This window comes from Anomaloglossus baeobatrachus, chromosome 1, assembly GCF_048569485.1.
Source record: "Anomaloglossus baeobatrachus isolate aAnoBae1 chromosome 1, aAnoBae1.hap1, whole genome shotgun sequence".
Taxonomy (NCBI): Eukaryota; Metazoa; Chordata; class Amphibia; order Anura; family Aromobatidae; genus Anomaloglossus; species Anomaloglossus baeobatrachus.
In genome coordinates, this window is record NC_134353.1 from 931,491,487 (window position 1) to 931,512,549 (window position 21,063).

The 21,063-nt window shown below is 43.4% G+C and overlaps 1 protein-coding gene across 1 annotated transcript in view; it reads right to left on the reverse strand.

Annotated features, from left to right (window-relative positions):
• Positions 1–11,687: 11,687 nt before the first annotated feature.
• The window catches only part of DCC (DCC netrin 1 receptor), a 1,217,792-nt gene continuing 1,208,416 nt past the window's right edge, over positions 11,688–21,063 (reverse strand). Inside the window, exon 29 of the mRNA XM_075328185.1 lies at positions 11,688–20,807. Within this exon, the coding sequence (XP_075184300.1) occupies positions 20,718–20,807 (90 nt within the window). The 3' untranslated portion in view covers positions 11,688–20,717. The remainder of the gene's footprint in view (positions 20,808–21,063) is intronic.

The window sequence follows — 21,063 nt, forward strand, 5'->3', positions numbered from 1 at the left end:
AGTCCAGAGCCCTCCAGAAACGGGAGGTGAACTGAGTTCCTCTGTCAGACACAATGTGTGATGGAAAACCATGCAAGCGGAAGATGTGTTGTATATAGGCGTCCGCGAGTTCCTGGGCAGAGGGCAGTCCAGCCATAGGGACGAAATGAGCCATTTTGGAGAACCGATCCACCACGACCCATATGACTGTGTGTCCGGAGGACAGGGGCAAGTCCGTAATAAAGTCCATTGCAATGTGTTGCCACGGAACGGAGGGTATAGGCAGAGGCAGAAGACGGCCATATGGCAGATGTTTGGGCGTCTTGTTCCTGGCACAAGAGGAGCAGGCTGAGACAAAAGAAGCGACGTCCGTGCGCAGGGATGGCCACCAGTAATGACGTACAATCGTACTCCATGTTCTCTTCTGACCAGCATGGCCGGCTGTTTTCGAGGCATGGCCCCAATGCAACACTTTTTGCCTGTCGGTCTCAGAGACATAGGTCTTCCCGGGCGGTATCTGGGCCAGGGTGACAGGGGCCACCGGAATGATTTTACTAGGACAGATGATGGGCTGGAATGACTCCTCCTCCTGTTCCATTGGCAGGAATGATCTGGACAAGGCATCTGCGCGTACATTCTTGTCCGCAGGTCGGAAATGGAGCTGGAAGTCGAACCTGGCAAAGAACAAGGACCACCTGGCTTGCCGTGGGTTCAGTCGCTGAGCGGACCGCAGGTATTCCAGGTTCTTGTGGTCCGTGTAAATGATCACGGGGTATACTGCTCCTTCCAGAAGGTAGCGCCATTCCTCCAGGGCCAGTTTGACTGCCAATAGCTCTCGGTCCCCGATGGTGTAGTTGCGTTCAGGCGCTGAGAAGCTCTTGGAGAAGAAACCGCAAGTCACCATCTTCCCGGAGGAGGACTTCTGCATGAGCACTGCTCCGGCTCCCGAGGAGGAGGCATCCACCTCCAAGGTGAACTGTCGGTTTAACTCCGGACGGTGGAGCACAGGGGAGGAGGCAAACGCCCGCTTCAGAGAGCCAAACGCGGCGTCGGCCGCAGGTGACCAGTCCTTTGGATTAGACCCCTTCTTGGTCAAGGCGGAGAGAGGAGCAGTTAGAGCCGAGAAGTGAGGGATGAACTGGCGGTAGTAGTTTGCGAATCCCAGAAAGCGTTGGATTGCCTTCAGTCCAGAAGGAGGGGGCCAGTTAAGAATGGAAGAGACCTTCTTCGGATCCATCTGCAGTCCGGTATCGGAGATAACGTAACCCAGGAAGGGAAGAGAAGACTGCTCGAAGACACACTTCTCGTACTTGGCGTACAGCCGATTTTCCCTCAGTCGTTGTAGAACCAACTGCACATTCTCTCTGTGGGTCTGGAGGTCCGGAGAGAAGATCAAGATGTCGTCAAGATACACCACCACACAGATGTAGAGAAGGTCCCGGAACACGTCATTCACCAATTCCTGAAAGACTGCTGGTGCGTTACACAGGCCGAAGGGCATCACACAGTATTCATAGTGCCCATCGCGAGTATTGAACGCGGTCTTCCATTCGTCCCCCGAGCGGATGCGGACCAGGTTGTAGGCACCCCGAAGATCCAACTTGGTGAACACACGAGCTCCTCTAAGCCGATCAAACAATTCGGGGATGAGCGGCAGGGGGTACTTATTTTTCACGGTGATTTGGTTCAATCCCCGGTAGTCTATGCATGGGCGTAGGTCGCCTTCTTTCTTCTTAACGAAGAAGAAGCCTGCTCCAGCAGGAGAGGAGGATCTCCGAATGAATCCCCTTGCCAGGTTCTCCGTGATGTAGGTAGACATGGCCCTTGTTTCGGCAGGAGACAGCGGATATATCCGTCCTCGAGGTGGTGTAGTTCCCGGGAGCAGGTCAATAGCACAATCGTAAGGACGATGTGGCGGAAGTACCTCAGATTCCTTTTTGTCAAAGACGTCCGCGAAGGACCAATAGGCCGAGGGCAGTCCCGGTAGGGACTCTGGAACCGGAGGCCGTCGGATGGGATGTATGCTCTTCAGACATCTCTCGTGGCAAGAGGAGCCCCATCGGGTGATTTCACCAGTGCCCCAGCTGACTGACGGTTCGTGTGTCCGTAACCAGGGGAGTCCCAGCAGGATGTGATGGGACATGTGTGGGAGGACGTAGAGAGCGATGTTCTCGGTGTGCAGGGCACCGATACGCAGTTCGACCGGCCTGGTGATCCAGGAGATGGTGTCAGAGAGGGGTCTCCCATCCACAGAGGCAATCACGAGGGGTTTTTCGAGTGGAGTAACAGGCACTTGGTACTTGTCCACCGTGGCCTGCTGGATGAAATTGCCTGCTGCCCCAGAATCGAGGTACGCCTCGGCAGTGAACCGCGTCTCTCCTGTTGCCACTTGAACAGTCCACATAACCGGGTCTGAGAGAGTCCCAGCACCTAGGGTGGCCTCTCCTACCAACCCTAGGCTTTGGAGTTTCCCGGCCTCTCTGGACAGGAGCGTAGAAGGTGTGTTCCCTCTCCGCAGTAGAAGCAGAGGACCTTGGCGAGCCGCTCTGCTCGGCGTTGTTCAGACTGCCGCACACGGTCGATCTGCATGGGCTCGTGGACGGAGACACCAGATGCCGTGGACTGAAGTACGGCGGGCTTCTGCGGAGGAGAGGAATGCCGTATCGGACATCTCTCACGGGACACTTCTTTGGATCGCTCCTGAAAGCGAATGTCCACTCGAGTCGCTAGGGTAATCAGGGCGTCCAGGGTGGTCGGTACGTCATGGCCAGCCAGCTCATCTTTAATTCGACCCGAGAGACCTTCCCAGAAGGCGGCGGTTAGAGCCTCGTTGTTCCACCCGAGTTCTGAAGCCAAGGTGCGAAAACGGATGGCATATTGGCCCACCGTCAGAGTTCCCTGACGTAACCGGAGAAGAGACGAGGCAGACGCGGAGGCGCGTCCGGGCTCGTCAAAGGTGCCACGAAATGCCTGCAGGAACTCCTGGATGTTTGTGGTCACAGGATCCTCCTTTTCCCACAAGGGGTTCATCCACGCCAGTGCCTCACCCTCTAGATGGGACATGATGAATGCGACCTTGGCTTGGTCGGAGGCAAACAAATGCGGCAGCTGCGTGAAATGGAGGGAGGGTTATGAATCCCCTGCAGGTCTTGGGATCTCCGGCGTACCGGGGTGGTGAGGCCAAACGAAGTCTGGAAGCATCTGGAGAGGCTGACACGGGGGCTGGAGCCGTGGATTGTCTAGTGGAAGCCCGAGATGCTGAAGATGTAACCGACGCTTGTAACGTGTTCAGGCGGGCGTCCACAGAAGACATGAATTGCAGCATGCGGGTCTGAGTCTCACGCTGGCGTGTGAGTTCCTCCTGCAAGGCTGCTAGTGCTTCGGCGGGATCCATGGCCTGTTCTTACTGTCAGGGCCAGGTGGACGGGCAGACCCAGGAGGTGGATCCACTGGGCCGAACTCCTTGATGAAGGCAAGGGGTCCGGTAGCCGGAGCACTACGGGTAGCAGGACAGTCCGTGTACAAGAGTAGAACGGTGAAGTCCCTGGGACCACGGAGTCAGAGATGGTAGTCCGGGTGACGGAGCTCAGGTTCGGAGGCCGAGATGTTGTCAGGCGGAGTCCGGAACCGATGGAGCGAGAGGACGGGTCACCGCAGGGATCAGAGGTGGTACGGACTGACAGGATGGCAGATAGTCAGCGTTCGGGGTTCTGGATTCGGCAGGACCGGATGGCGAGGCAGGAACGGCTCTAGAAGAGAGAGAGGTGAGTATCTCACAGGAACACAAGGAGACCTGACTCCTAGCTTGGGAAACACGAAGAACAGGCCCCTCCCACTTGGACACTAATCCCCTTTATACCCTGTACCTGTGTGCTTAATTTCCTGTCAGTGGACGCTGGCCCTTTAAGAAAGGGTCAATGACCGCGCGCGCGCCCTAATGCGCATGCGCGCGGCCCGGGTGCCAGAAGCCAGGGCAGGGAGCGGTGAGGAAGAAGCAGAAGAGCCGAGCTGGGGCTGTGTAACCGACGAACGCCGGGAGCGGGGGCCAGGGCGCCTGGAGACTGCGGGCAATGGAGGCTGGAGACCGGGGAGAGAAGCAGAGACGCCGGGGAGCGTGGCAGGTGAGCCGGGGAGCAGGGCAGGGGACCCGGGGAGCGTGACACTATCTATCTATCTATCTATCTATTATCCATCTATCCCTCTATCTATCTATCCCTCTATCTATCTATCTATCTATCTATCACTCTATCTATCCCTCTATCTATCTATCTATCTATCTATCTATCTATCCATCCATCTATCTATCTATCTATCTATCCATCCCTCTATCTATCTATCTATCCATCTATCCCTCTATCTATCTATCCCTCTATCTATCTATCTATCTATCTATCTATCTATCCCTCTATCTATCTATCTATCTATCTATCTATCTATCTATCTATCTATTTATCCCTCTACTCTATCTATCTATCTATCTATTATCCATCTATCCCTCTATCTATCCCTCTATCTATCCCTCTATCTATCTATCTATCTATCTATCTATCTATCTATCCCTCTATCTATCTATCTATCTATCTATCCCTCTATCCCTCTATCCCTCTATCCCTCTATCTATCTATCTATCTATCTATCCATCTATCCCTCTATCTATCTATCTATCCCTCTATCTATCTATCTATCTATCTATCTATCTATCCCTCTATCTATCTATCTATCTATCCCTCTACTCTATCTATCTATCTATTATCCATCTATCCCTCTATCTATCTATTATCCATCTATCCATCTATCTATCCTATTTCTCTATCTATCCCTCTATCTATCTATCTATCTATCCCTCTATCTATCTATTATCCATCTATCCCTCTATCTATCTACTGTATCTATCTATCCTTCTATCCATCTATCGTTCTAGCTATCCTTCTATATCCTTTTATCCATTCATCTATCTATCCTTCTATCCATCCATCTCACCTTCTATCTATCCTTGTATTCATCCGTCTATCCATCAATCTATCTATCCATCCATCTAGCCTTCTATCCATCGTCCGTCTATATATCTATCCCATATCTATCTATCTATCTATCTATCTATCTATCTATCTATCTATCTCACTTTCTATCTATCCTTTTATCCATCCATCTATATATCCTTCTATCCATCCATCTACCTATCATTCTATCTATCTATCCTTTTCCCATTCATCTCACCTTTTATGCATCCGTCTATATATCCATCATTCTATTCATCCATCCATCCATCTATCTATCTATCTATCCATCCTTCTTTCCTTCTATTTATCCTTTTATCCATCCATTTATCTATCCCTTTATCTATCCATCCATCTCTCTCATATCTATCTATCTATCCATCCATCTATCTCTCTTATCTATCTATCTATCTATCCCTCTATCTATCTATCTATCTATCTATCCTTCCATCTCTCTCATATCTATCTATCCATCCATCTCTCTCATATCTATCTATCTATCCATCCATCTATCTCTCTTATCTATCTATCCCTCTATCTATCCCTCTATCTATCCCTCTATCTATCTATCTATCTATCTATCTATCTATCTATCTATCTATCTATCCCTCTATCTATCCCTCTATCTATCTATCTATCTATCCCTCTATCTATCTATCTATCTATCTATCCCTCTATCTATCTATCTATCTATCTATCTATCCCTCTATCTATCTATCTATCCATCCATCCTTCCATCTCTCTCATATCTATCTATCCATCCATCCATCCATCTTTCCTTCTATACATCCATCCATCCTTCCATCTCTCTCATATCTATCTATCTATCTATCTATCTATCTCTCTTATCTATCTATCTATCTATCTATCTATCTATCTATCCCTCTATCTATCCCTCTATCTATCTATCCCTCTATCTATCTATCCCTCTATCTATCCATCCATCCATCCTTCCATCTCTCTCATATCTATCTATCCATCCATCTATCTCTCTTATCTATGTACCTATCTTCTCGGCAGGGGCTGGTTTGGATGTCAGTGGCGCTGGCTTCAGAGCTGCATTGCCCTCTGGCTAGGTGTGGACAATATTTCTAAACTTGCTCTCTGTCAGCTGCAGCCGCATCGCTCCTCAGCCATATGTCCTGTTCCCATTTCTCTCCCTTAAGTAAAAAGAGCGTGGAAGGTCTTCATTCCCTCATTGCACACTTGATATATGGAGACTTTGTTGACAAGTTTTGTCTAATTAGATTTCTGTTCTGCGAGGAAGGACGAACAAATAACACAGTGACCTACAACTGCTCCGCCGTCTGCTGAATTATGTAAAGCGCTGCAGTCTCGGGCCCTGTTCACATTAAAGTTGGAGTTTTACAAGTACTGCAGGCTAAAATCCATGTGTAAAGTGTGCACAGACAGCGTATACAGATGGGGAGTTTTCCAACAGTTTTTCATAACTCTTTAGTAAGCAAAATGTCACTTCTTAAAGCAGTTACCACCCAGATTCTGCCTGGCAAGGCCCACGGATTAGTTTTATTGACAGGGGCTAATCCGCATGTAGAGCCATGACAGTCCAAACTGTAAACTCTCAGCAGGAAACCTGAAGGTCAGCCTTGGCTTTCTTCTGCGAATTTCATGGCATGTTTGAGGGTTGAAAATGAATGTGCCACACTCTAAAATCATAAATATTGCAAAATGTTGCTGAAACCTCCGTCGCTACATCATGAACTTTCCAGGACTATTCTAATGCCAAGGATAATGCCAAAATATGTTGATATACACAATGCTATGTATTACACTGTGCCATGGCTTTATCTGTATGCTCCGACAACTGAGTGACAAATCCAGTGACCTGACTTATGTGTGAAGTGAGAGACGAGTGAAGTGCGAATCAATACATTTTGTAGGAGATATGCTCCAAGTGTTACAAGCCCAGAATGTGTGTCACTCAGTAGCAGGACTGATGTCTTATGTGATTAATGAAATAAAGAGTTACCAAACTGAATGCAATAAAGAGTTACCAAACTGAGCTGCTGAGTAAAATGTTGAATTCCTAGGAGTGTGGAATCAGCAATGGTATGTCTGTGACGTAACCTGGATATGTACACAGTGTGGCGTGCTGTTTAAGCTCAAGAGGATATTAAATAAACTGCATGCTGAAGCAAAGAAGAGATCTGCAAAACAGAGAACTAGCAAGTTGCACGCCAACTGACAGTTTCCAATTGGAGTGTCACTTCTGTGACTAGATAAAATCAAACAAGAACATATAAGGCATTCTTTTCTGCACTTCTGTGTCACAGGTGTGTTATGGGTAGCAGACAATCCTGTGGTGTCCGGCTAAAGAGGGTAACAGTGTTTTGATGCACAAACTGCTCCCTGATCTTATATCATTCCTGCTTGGTTTTCATCCTTTTCCCTCTAGGACCCTGTGGCGTTCTTCAGTCTGTCAGCTGCTGTTCATCAGTACTTTTCTTGTCTGTATACCTTCACTACCTACTACTCGGTGCTGCTGATATTTAGTACATTTTTATCAAGTCTTCATTGCAAGCAGGCGGCTTGCATACATCAGGAGAATCTTGGTGGTTGTTGCAGCTTCTCTCCCTGAAACAGCTAGAGATAAGTTGTTTGTAGTTTTCCCTTGTTTGTTATCCCTGTGTATACTTTAGCACCTAATGCGGTTGACAAAGAGCTCATCTGATCCACTCGCTACCTAGGGCCCAGAACAGGGAAGCCTAGGGTCAGGTATCCGGCTCGGTGCATAGGTGCAAAACCTATCTAGGGTGATGAAGGAACTCAGGGCCCAGTGGTAGGCTTGGTCAGGGGTCACCATCTCCCTCTTCCCTAGACACAGGGTCTCCCTTCCCTTTCCACATTAGCTTGGTACTTCCCAGTACCTAAAGTGACATTTTGTTGATGTAGTCCAAGGATTAGAGATTTGCTATTACACATAGAGGGCACAGATTGTCATAACCGAAGGGAGTACAGATACGTATAACTGTAAATAAAGAGGTTATCTGCTAATAGGTCAAAGCTTAGTTGTCATAAGTGTTGAGATTTAACACAGCAAGGTGCCAAGGTAGAGGTACTGCAGAGCAATGCTGTTATGAGAGGTCGCCGTCACCAGAACTGAGGATTCGTGCTGCACTTAACTGTGAAGGTGACAGAAACTGTGTCAAAGTTAAGGAAGTGCTGCTGAGGTGTTTGCCAGCAGACTGCAGCAAGGTCTGGCAAAGTGTCACCAGTACAGTTTGTTGATGTGTACCAAGCATCTACCCCGTCCAAGCTTGTTAACTCTTATAGAGAATTTGTAACATCAATCTTGTTGCCCCCTAGAGAGTAAAAGGATTTTGAGCTGGTGCTGGTGTCCACCTAGATTACTTTTGCGATCATTAACTGAGGACACCACTGTGTTCATCAAGGGCCACTGTGTCCTTATTCTCTACCTGTATACCCCTTACAGGTACATACATGTTTGATTTTATTTTTCCACCACAAGGAACCCCAGATTAAATGCAGCTACAGAGACTCACCACTCCTTTCAATATCTATGGGACCTTGGGAGAGAGCCAAGAACTATTTCCTATAGTCCCATAGTGTCATGCTAGGTATGAGGAAGTACCAAGCGAATGGCAAAAGGTAAGGGAAGGGGAGGCGCGGAATCCTAGTTAGGTTCCGCGCCTATATGCCGAGCTGGATACCTGACCCGAGATATCCCTAGTGCTGGGCCCTAAATAGGGAACGGGTGGAATGAGCTCTTCGTCAACCCCACTAAACACTATAGAAGACACAAGGAGGACACACGGGGGAAAATGCATAATCTACTTATCCACAGATGACTCAGGCAGAAGTGCAGCAAAGTTACAGCAATGATACCACAGAGGAGTACAAGCCATCTGTTTGCAACCAGAGCTTGAATGAACTGAAAATATCACTAGCACCAGTCCAGGGAAGATGGAAGTATTTAAGCACAAAGAGAATACTAATAATCAGCACCTGGAGAAAAGTTTAGTTCCCCTGGGTCTTAATTGGGAATAGATGAACATCCAGCAGGAAAGCTACCTAATACACTGAATACTAACAGCAGGAGCATTTTGTGCAGGTGGACGCTATGACCTTCTATTGCCAGAAACCACATGACTGTCTGTCACCGGTGACACAATGGTGAGACACTTGACAGTATGCGAGTGACTTGTAGTTTACGATGTAATATATTTGGTAATCCTAAAGCTCCTGACAGTTTCGTGATCAAAAACAATCCCTTTCGTAAAGTTGAAAATTAGGTGGCTTGTCAGAATTATCTCCTAAATTGTATCACATGCTGGCCATTCAAATAATACTGATTTGATGCATCCAAATAAATTGTAAATTATATATGTAAAATGTTTAAAACTGTAAATATGAAGAATTAATACATAATAATATAAAACAGCTCAAGTCCTTTTCTTACAGTGTGGTTCCTATCTTTTGGCTCAAAAAAGGTGGTCCTGAGCAGAGGACCCTCTCTATGATGCTCATATGATCTTACAGGGCAAAAGAACTTACGGGGCTTATCTTAAGGAAGCAATTCCTGTAATGGCTTATTTCATGTATTACTATGATTACATGATCATCATAGGCAAGAAATGATACTTCATGGGTTGCCTCGTAGGTTAGGACATATGGATATCTTAGAGGGTGGTTCCCTTTTTAGGACTTTCTATATGAATCAGAAAAGAAGTGGCTTCCACTGAGAACCTGATTATGCATTGCACGGCCAATAGTTACCCTTTCGCAGCCATTAGTAAGGGCACCCCATGACAATATTGGCTCATAAGTAGAATTAGAGAAGTGTTAGAGAAGCCAAATCTGGAGCAATCAGGTGACCTAAAGGGGTTGTCCTATCTACCTCATATATCAGAATATATCAACAACCTATCAGTAGGATAGGTTATCAATATGACACCAGAGGGGGGCAATTCCCTCTTCCTCCACGAACAAACTTAAAACAGCAGCTGCCAAAGCCAAAAAAAAAGCTGATAAGATTGATATAAAAGTGCAAAAAATTTCAGCACAACTTACATTTTATTTCTTAAAATTCTTGGAGTTGTCCCTCAGTCCAGTGGGCGGTCCTATTCAGTGACTGATATGTCTGCACATACAGTGATAGATGCCAATCACTAGTTGGACTGCCCACTGGGCTCCTATACATAAATATTCCAGGGATTTCAATGAGTAAAATGCCAATCATACTGAATTTTTACCCACAATGTCAATTGTATGTCACATGTGAGACAGTGATGTGGTTTCTGGCCATAGACGGTCACAGCGTTTGGCTGCAAAGAATGCTCCCTGATTTTCCATTGTTCCTGCTGTCAGTATTCATTGGTATCGGTAGCTTTCCTGCTGGATTCCTCTCTCTCCCATTTGAACCCAGCAGGAGCTCGACTTCCATTTGTTGATCATAAGCATTTTTTTGGTGCTTATATACCCTTTCCTTTGTTTGGACTGGTGCTGGTGATATTTTCAGTTCCTTCAAGCCTAGGTTGCAAGCAGGTGATTTATACTCCTCTGTGGTATCATCGCGGAAAACTCTGCTGAACTTCTACCTGAGTCATCTAATGATAAGTAGTTCATGCATTTTCCCCCTGTGTGTCCTCCTTGTGTCTTCTATAGTTGTTTAGTGGGGTTTACAAAGAGCTCATCCCACCCATTCCCTACTTAGAGTCTAGCACTAGGGATATCTAGGGTCAGGTATCCGGCTTGGCGCATAGGTGCAGAACCTATTTGGGTGGTGAGGGATCCCAGGGGCCAGCACTACGGATATCTAGGGTCAGGTATCCGGCTTGGTTCATAGGTTTTTAACCTATCTAGGGTGGTGAGGGATCCCAGGGGCCAACACTAGGGATACCTAGGGTCAGGTATCCGGCTTGGTTCATAGGTTTTTAACCTATCTAGGGTGGTGAGGGACCCCAGGGGCCAACACTAGGGATACCTAGGGTCAAGTATCCGGATAGGTTTTTAACCTATCTAGGGTGGTGAGGGATCCCATGGGCCAACATTAGGGATACCTAGGGTCAAGTATCCAGCTTGGTTCATAGGTGCAGAACCTATCTAGGGTGGTGAGGGATCCCAGGGGCCAGCACTGGAGATACCTAGGGTCAAGTATCCAGCTTGATTCATAGGTGCAGAACCTATCTAGGGTGGTGAGGGACCCTAGGGGCCAGCACTAGGGATACCTAGGGTCAGGTATTCGACTCGGCGCATAGGTTTGGAACCTATAAGAGTGGTGAGGGACCCCAGGGGCCAGCCCTAGGGATACCTAGGGTCAGGTAATTGACTCGGCGCATAGTTTTTAACCTATCTAGGGTGGTGAGGGACTCCAGTGATCAGCAGTAAGTTTGGTCAGGGGTCATTATCTCCCCCTTACCTAGACACCGAGTTTCTCTTCCCTTCGTTTGCTTGGTACTTCCCCGTACCTAGCGTGGCTCCTATATATCATTATGCTCAAATTTTCCTTTTTTACACCACGATGTCCAAAGATCGGACTGCATATAACATGTGTTGGATTCCCTTTTACTGAGACAAATGTTTTTATACACACAATTAAAAAAAATCTAATAAATTCTAGAGTGATGCCCATAATCTGAACAACTATAGCAAACACAATGAAACAATGAAAATGAAGCCAATAGAACAGTTTTGTATCAAAACTTTATTCAATAAACAAAAGAATGCAACATCGGGTAACATTTCTATAAAAAGATGAAGATGGGACTGTTCTACAGTGCATTAAAAAACCCTTCTCTCCTTGAAGTAGTATACAAGTTTGTGTGTAGAAACAGTCAATTTTAAACTAGAAGTTAAGTTTCCTTTCGGAGAACAGAATTGACATTTAAATATTGCAATCACTAATCTAATTTGGTTAACAATTCAAGAAATTCTACTACTTCTTCTTTCCATTTGGAGATGGTTCGTATCCGAAATAACTGACTTGGCTCTTTCATAAAGAGATGTACAACCAGTAAAACGCACACAAGTTTCCGAAAGTAGGACTGATACAAAGGCTCTTGAATACCTTGTGTTGAGCAATATATTTACAAATAGGTTTTTTTTTTTTTGTTTTTTTAAACATTTTTTTTTCGGGGTTTGCAAGACATTTAAGGCGTAAAATAAAATTGAAAAATAAAAAAAAAATTAAAAAAAATAAAATTCAAAAACACTAATGTACAACACAAGATATCATTAATTAACGTGTTATCAATTCACCAAAGATATTCCAATGTGCTTCATGGAAAAAGAATGTCCAGGTTAGATATCCAAGTGCCCAAACAGACAATATTTTAACCTATAGGCAATATAATATTTCAAGGGGAGAATATACCATGGGAAAAACAATGGCTCGAATTCAGAATTTCTTTGCATTTCTTTTTAGCAAAATAAGTTGTATTTTTAGGCATTTTAATTTTTGGAATGTTTTTGTGCCATTTTTACGCTTTTCAGTCCATGTCATTTTGGGGGGTTAGATCAACAATATGGACATAGTTTTCATTAGTCAGTTAACTTTTTGAAATGTTGAAACATTTTTGCACAAGGCTACTCTTGTATCATAGTGGAAGGCAAAATCGGTCAAATTTGTTTTTTGTTGTTTTTATTTGTGGAAGTAACATGTTAAAGACTAATATGTGAAGTTTTGAATCTTAATGAAAGGAATGCGAGACATATTATTCAAAAAAAGGCACATAAAAAAGCAAAAAGAGGCGAAAATTGGCACCATAGTTGAAGTGGCACGCTATTCTATTAATTTTGGCGCAAAAGTCCACTGGTAAAAAAAATAAATACAGAGGAGAAAAATGACTTTAAAAAAATGCATGATTGATGAATCAGGAGTCAGGACTAGTGATGAGCGAGCACTACCATGCTTGGATGTTCAGTACTCGTAGCTATTCATGAGTGGGAACTACCATACTCGGGTGCTTGGTATTCATAACTAGTGATGAGCGAGCACTACCATGCTGGGTTGTTCAGTACTCTTAACTAGTGATTAGTGAGCACTACCATGCTCAAAACCCGTAACTAGTCATGAGCGGGCACTACCATGCTCAGGATATCAGTACATGTCTCTAGTGATGGACGAGCACTACCATGCTAGGGTGCTAGGGACTCACAACTAGTGATGAGTGAGCACTACCATGCTCGGGTGCTCGGTACTCATAACTAGTGATGAGCAAGCACTACATACTCTGAGCACTGCCTTGCTCGGGTGCTCAGTACTAGAAATGAGCAGGTCAGATGCTTGGATGGGCTTTACTCGGGTGTCAAGTTTAGTAAAAAGTCAATAGGAAACTCGAGAAGATCGAGTTTCCTACTGACTTCCATCGTAGTCGGTACTTGAATTGAGCCTATCAGAGCATCTGATCTCCTTGTTTCAAGTACCAAGCACCGAAGCATTGTAGCGCTCCGAGCATGGTAGTGCTCGCTCATCACTTATCAGTACCTAAATGTGAACCTGAAACAATTTAGAGGCATGATTTCAAAATAATAAACATTTAGACCAGTTTGTGACAAAGTCACAATTGATGAATTAGCCAAACACTTCAGTATAATGAAAATCAGATGATTGTAAAAGAAAATCCAAAGAATTATGAGAACTCCAAAAATTGGTGACAAAAGGCAATTAAATTAAAATGCCTGGAATCGAAACTTTTACTCAAAACATGAGGCACAATAAACTTCTGGATCTGAGCCACATTTAGTGGCCACTGTGCGGTCCATTGGTAACTAGAATGTGGTTTTACTCATTGGTGTATGGGTCTACTAGTGATTAGTGTTTTTTTTTTTTTTTAAATTGAATGTTAATGGACTCGTGGTTAGGGTGGACATCTTTTTTTCACCTGCAAAACCGTGTGGCTACTAAGAATCATTTTGCCAATTTGGAATCCGAATTTGAAATTTGAGAAAAATGTATGTTGGCTCGTATTTTAGCTATTTATGTATTCACACAAAGGTTCTCACCAAGGGTAAGAAAAGTTTAGAATATACCAATCTTATAGAATTAAACAACAGAAGTTTTTATTGATTTTAGAAAATTAAAATCCCAACAAATGGATAATCTTTAATGAATTGATTTCATACCTCATACAATTTTAGTAGAATATTAAATAAAAAAAAAAAAAATAAATAATAATAATAAAGTAAAAAATTAAAAAAACCCTGAACTTTTAAGCCCAAGATAAAATTTGTACAAATACTTAAAGAAATGCACATCAGTTCCAAAAGCCAAGATCAGCTATTTCATCGCGGATACCAATTTTATCATAATTTACCTAAAAAGGAAACAATCTAAAGAATAAATTAAATAATACTTATAAAAAAGCACACCCCACCCCCTCCCAAAGCCAGTTCACAAAGTCTGGAACTGGCAGAATTATTTTACAGTTATAAAAAAAGTTTTTTTATTTTTTTTTGTGTTTTTTTTATTTTTAATTTTTTATTACCACATTGCTCTCCTTGCACTGAAAAGCGTGCAGCATACTGTGATATATGACCCACGATAGTATAGTAATGATAGGAGCATGTACATCCTCGCAATACAACAAGCAGGAGGACAAAGTGTGGAAGGATTGGTAACAGGTTGAGACAAGTTACAACATTCAGTGCTCACAAAAAAAATCACAATAATAGGGTGGAAAAGATAGAAAAACTCAAGCGTCTTGATAAATAATTCAATGCCATGTGCACAACTGTGAGGGACCACATAGCAACCGATCTTTCTCCGCTTAATACTCTACGCTACAGTAAAAAAATGACAAAAAATATTGCATCAGTCACTATGGGGAAAAGACAATTTTGCACATAGGGAAAGAGATGAATCAATGTGATGATAAATTACAAAATAATTTATTCTCGGGTGGATGCTTCTTGGTTAAGTATCTAGGTGTTGTAAAGTTTATGAGATGATACAAAACTTTTGGAGCTGAAAATGAAGCTTGTTATTGTGGAGACCTGGGGAATTCCTATGAGAATTATGGTTGAAATTTTCATCATTAGCCAATTTTCTTAAAAGGAGGAAATGTTACGAATGCTTCCTAATGGAGGTAGATAGTTACTCTAGATTTTTCCCATTGAGGAAGCCACTAAGACCTCCTACCCAACTGATGTCCTTAATGAAGGCTGATATCACCAGAGCTGCTGTATTAGCTTAGTTATCTACAATACTGTTAGGTCATGGACGGTGCTTAAAATGTTTATCATAAATGTAATAATTGTATTGAAAGGATAGGTCCACCATCGGACATCAGGATGTGGTCTTGCATTATCTGAATTTGTAGAGTTAGGCAAAAATATTCATAGGATACCGGTCTGATGGCCACATTGTAGAGTTGAGCAAAAAGGTTGGCAGGACTCTAGTCCAGCTGTTATGTTAGTAGTCTGTGGCCACCGAATCGGAGGCCTGTGAACCTCCTCCTATTTCTCGTGCTTCTTGTGATTTGCAAGTCCTGACTGATGTCATCCTTCTTGGTTGACGAACAAATGACATTACACTGAGCCTTCTGCATAGAAGAGCTGTCAAATTAAAGGGAACCTGTCACCAGATTTGGTGACTATAAGCTGCAGCACACTATGATCTGCCCTAAGCAGGGCAGATCAAAGTATTGTAGTGCGTATGTGCAGGACCTCAATGCCGGCTAGTGTGGATGACGTAGGACGCGTCATGTGCCCAGGCTTCAGAAGAAGGTAGACAAAGGTTGGCGAAAGAAAAGGCACCGGTACCGGAGAACAGAGACACCCATTCGACCAGTTTGCACCGCACCGCCCTTTAGGTGAGTATTATAAAGTGATTTTTACGTTATACACAGTGGCCTGGGCTCTTATATACAGTATGTTAGAATGCATGTTATATACAGCATGTTAGGCAACTGGTGGTGGCCGTAGCTTATAGTCACCACCAAATCTGGTGACAGGTTCCCTTTAAAGTTGCTATGAAGAGATTTGACCCAAAGACCCCATCTCTCTGTTATGTATTGATGATATGGGTCAAGGTCAGGGGCTTATACATTTCTTAGTAAAAAAAACCCCAAAAATTAATCGAAATATTACACTCTTGGTGAAAAAGGAAGTAGCCCAAAATTCAGATAACCTTTGTCAAAAATGTTAGTTGTCCAGGTAGAAGTATCCTTCAAAGATAAGGTGTAACGGAAAGTCTCACAGGAAGAGTCACATATTTAAGGCAGGTAATTCATATAGTTTATAGTTATTTGTCAAAGTTTCGATCCCCATATAAATATATGGAATGTACTGTAAATGGAAATAGATGCAAATAATACTAATAGGGATTGCTGTGTGAATATGTGTGGTTTTCTTATCATAGGGGTATACAGTGTATATATATATGGGAAGCATGGTGGCTCAGGGGTTAGCACTGTTGCTTTGCAGTGGTTGGGTTCCAACAAGAATAATATCAACTGATAGGGAATTTAGATTGTGAGCCCCAATGGGCCATTGATGCTTGAGATCCAACGAGGGCAAGCACAGTGAGTTCAGCATGGCTGTCAATGGTGTCTGTAAATTGGTGCCAAGTAACTGAGTAAGATAAATAATCTGAATGAAATATTTGAGGGTTCATGAGGGTCCAATTTAATTGTTTAAAGGGTTTATTAATTCCAGTGATTAGTTGTACCTGGCAGAAAATGTGTTGTTACCCTGCGGCACCCCCAGAGGGATAAGAATGAATTACACATTATTTAACCGGTTAAGTCCTCCAGAGCTAGAGATGCTCTTCGTAACCGCTCTCCAATCTGGCCATGTGATAAAAATTCTGAAACGATGATTCCTCCACTATTAATACGGAAAATAGCTAATAGGGAACATTCAAATGGACCTTATAAAATGGATAACCCTTCTAAACATAACATTGGTATGATGGTGGAGACATAGTCCATTAGTCCATCCTTGAAATTTGATAAAATGCTAGAACAAAATTGGTGCCAATGGGTTTTGGTTAGTGATGAGCGAACTGTTCGGTGCTCGGTAAGCATAACAAGCATTTTGATGCTCGGGTGCTTGGTACTCGTTTACAAAGTATATAGGCCGCTTAACACGCTGCGATATCGTGACCGATATCGCTAGCGTGGGTACCCGCCCCCATCGGTTGTGCGACATGGGAAAATCGCTGCCCGTGGCGCACAACATCGCCCAGACCTGTCACACTACTTACCTGCCCTGCGACGTCGCTGTGACCGGCGAACCGCCTCCTTTCTAAGGCGGCGGTTCGTTCAGTGTCACAGCGACATCACAGCTGCGTCACTGAACTGCCGCCCAATAGAAGCGGAGGGGCGGAGATGAGAGAGACGAACATCCCGCCCACCTCCTTCCTTCTGCATTGCGGGCGGAAGGCAAATAAGGAGAGGTTCATCGTTCCTGCAGTGTCACACGTACCGATGTGTGCTGCCGCAGGAACGAGGAACAACATCGTTACTGCTGCAGCAACGATATTCGAGAATGGGCCCTCATGTCACCGATGAGCGATTTTGCACGTTTTTGCAACGATGCAAAATCGCTCAAAGGTGTCACACGCAACGGCATCGCTAAAGCGACCGGATGTGCATCACAAATTCCGTGACCCCAACGAGATCGCTTGAGCGATGTCGCAGCGTGTAAAGCGGCCTTAATGGAAGTCAATGGGGAACTCAAGCAATTTTCAGGAAAATTCCTCTTTGACTTCCATTATCCTCAGCACCCAAGCATCAAAATGCTTGTTAGTAGTGATGGGCGAATAGTAAAATATTCAGGTTCGAGTTATATGCACTGAATACCTAGTACTATTCCAGTATTTGTCCCGAAAAACAAACCTAATGCAAGTCAATGGCGAACCCAAGTATTTTTCTTGAAGATTTCACCGAAAGATGTTTGGGTTACACCTTGAGTTCTTGAAGAAATCCCCCAAAAAATGCTTGGGTTCCCCATTAACTTGCATTCGGTTCTTTATTGGTGATGAATACTGGATTAGTACTAAGTATTCGGTACGAATAAGAAACAGAATATTTTACTATTCTCCAATCAGTACTAGTTATGCTTACCGAGCACCTGGGTACTGAGCAGTTCGCTCATCACTAGTTTTAGTAACTCGATTGTGTTGATTTTAGTTAATTCTATAACATGGCAGCTACTGTTTGGTCTAATGAAGATATCTACAACAAATTAATGCAAATATGAAAATATCAGTAATTTCTAATAATTTAGTGTACAATCCTCATGCCTTCCACCAACTGAAGCAGTTACCGATAAAATTGGTCTTCGCAACTTTTCCAATTGAACCGGCGGAATGGAATTTTTCTGACTTTTGACACGACTGGATGTAACTGGATGCAAAGATCAGAAAAACAGCGAAACGTCCAATACTGTGCGCCGGTAGTCACTGTGTGATGTATAGTATCAATTTTATAAAGAAGATAACAGACAGTGCCCTGTACCCACTCATCTGTGCTTCATCGCTACTGTCGAGCACCAGACATAAATCATAACCGGAGGAACGTTTGAGGTCAAAGAATTGTTTTCCAGAATTCCTCTCCTCCTTGGTTGACATCTGTGTACGCTGGTGACAACAAGAAAATAGACTCAATGCTGCTGGCATAATGTGTAGGTGAAAAATATTCTCTCGGTTCGGCTATGTATTGTACTTTTTGATATTTCTTAACCAAGGATTACGTTTGGAATTGGCAATTACGTAATATTCACAGGTGATAAGTTTCTAAGTGGTCGTGCATATGGACACATTGGTTGATTTCAGCAGGACTGGTTGATTTTTTTGGTCTATATGGGGGAAATAAAGGATTGGGCATATTGAATTTCATCATGACTGATCATTTTGAAGGAATTTGAAGGAGTTACGTAACAATTTTTTTTCTGTCTCTCCACTCAAAACACATGCAACCTTGGACAAACAGAGTGTGCATCTGCATAAGGAGTTTACTATGAAGAACTCTATGGCCAACTACCATTGAATGTGTAAAGCCACCTTTTTATGCACCTAGTTGAGCCATCTGTCCATTTTTTCCACCATAACGGCATACGATGTATCCATATGGCACCATATGACAAAGATAGTCTTTCTTAAAAACAAGTATCCATAAAATGGCATCTGGTGGGTCCTTTCCTGACTTTTTGGCACCTCCTTATACATCCGTAATCCTGTAATTTCATGTTTAATCAAGTGTTCCAGAGCTTAAGGGTTCAATTACTAAATTATTCTAGGACCAGCATCACCGACTTCTTTATTATTTGACATATCCACTGGCACAGGACTTTTTTGAGAAAGCTGTGAGCTTGGGTATTGGATTTCCTAAGTGGAGTGTGCATCTGCGTAGGGAGCTTACTATGAAGAACTGTATGGCCAGCTACCACTGAATGTGTAAAGCCATCTTTTGATGCACATGGTTGAGTTAGCTGTCCATTTTTCCACCGTAATGACATACAATGTATCCATATCGCACCATATGACAAAGGTAGTCTTTCTTAAAAACAAATTCATAATATGCATCTGATGGGTCCTTTCCTGACTTTTTTTTACACCTCCTTATATATCTGTAAGCCTCTACTTTAATATGTGACCAAATGTCCGAGAGCTAAAGGGTTCAATTACCAAATTATTCTAGGACCACCATCACCGACATCTTTAACAGTTGACATATCCACTGGCACGGGACTTTTTGAGAACACCCGTGAGCTTGGGTATTGGATTTCCAAGGTTTTGCTGTATCTTCAAAAAGTTCAGAAGTAATTTTAATGACACAGTGTAGTATGGTTTCATTTTTTTTTGGGAGACATAAAAAAGGGTTCAATAGATATGTATAAAGACTCTTGTGTACTTCTCCGGCATTAGAAGGTTTTCCCTTGACAAATTCCATATGGATCAAAGAGATGGGACTCCGTATATATGAAGGTATTCTCATCTCAAAGTTCTGCCACTATGGGATACTTTCTTATGGAATCCAACAGACCTTTGGAGAGTCACACAAGTCCTTTTTGAGTATGAGCCATTAGGCTCAGTAGTTTTGCACTGGGTCAATTTGTTTCAGGTATCGATGCCTCTTAAAATGGAAACAAAATACTAAAATGTGACAGAGAGCCATCCAATTCAACACGTTCTCCACCATCTGTCCAACGTTTGGTCTCTACACCTCTTTTTGTGATTTTTTTTTGTGTTTTCCGATGTATCCTCTATACTACAACATGTTGACTTCAAAATAAAATCTCTACCTAAAAAAATATTCAACTACCGTAAAAAAAAACAAAAACACCCTTACATACAACACCCTTCATGAACGTGGGATGAGAATACTTTTGATTTTTAGCAATAAATATATCTTGAGGCTGGAATTATAGATCGTGTTTGACCTAATGACGTTTTCAGCCTTTGAAGCGTCGCTTCATCTTTTCAGCAAAAAGAGCCTTTGACACGAAATCCTTACATTGATTTTCGCGGACACGAGGAACAGATGAAGCAGTTGTGCGGAGATGAGTCAATGAGTGAAGGTCGGTTGGGAGAATTCTTGTAAGTATTAAATCCATGGTTGGAAAAAAGGCCTGTGGGTCTGTCCATTGGTTTTTCATGGGCAAAGATTGACTGTGAAACACTGGTATGCTGCAACGTTCCCGGCTGTCCGATTAACTCCTTGGCTGCCATTCAGAGGGAGCTAAAGCACATTGCTCTGCAATGCTTTCCAGGTCCCGCCGGCGGCAAAAAGAGTTAATTTTTTTTTTCAGATGCAGTTAGAAAGCAGAGCCTGTGATAGCATTGAGCTGTTTCATCAAACCTTCCAAGCTTGCCATTTGTTCACTTAAGTCATCTTGCTCGTATACCTGTAGACACAAAAATGAAAAATTTAATACAAAATTACAAAAATTGTCCTACATATTCCAACTCTTTTTCTCTATAAAGTCTTTGGAGGCAGTGAAACTTTAACTTCCTCAGAGGAGGGGAAACATAGCGTCTTTGGAGGAAGTGAAACTTACTTCCTTGGAAGAGGGGAAGCAGTCTTTGGAGGAAGTGAAACTTCAACTTCCTCGGAGGAGGTGAAACATAGTGTCCTTAGAGGAAGTGAAACTTCAACTTTCT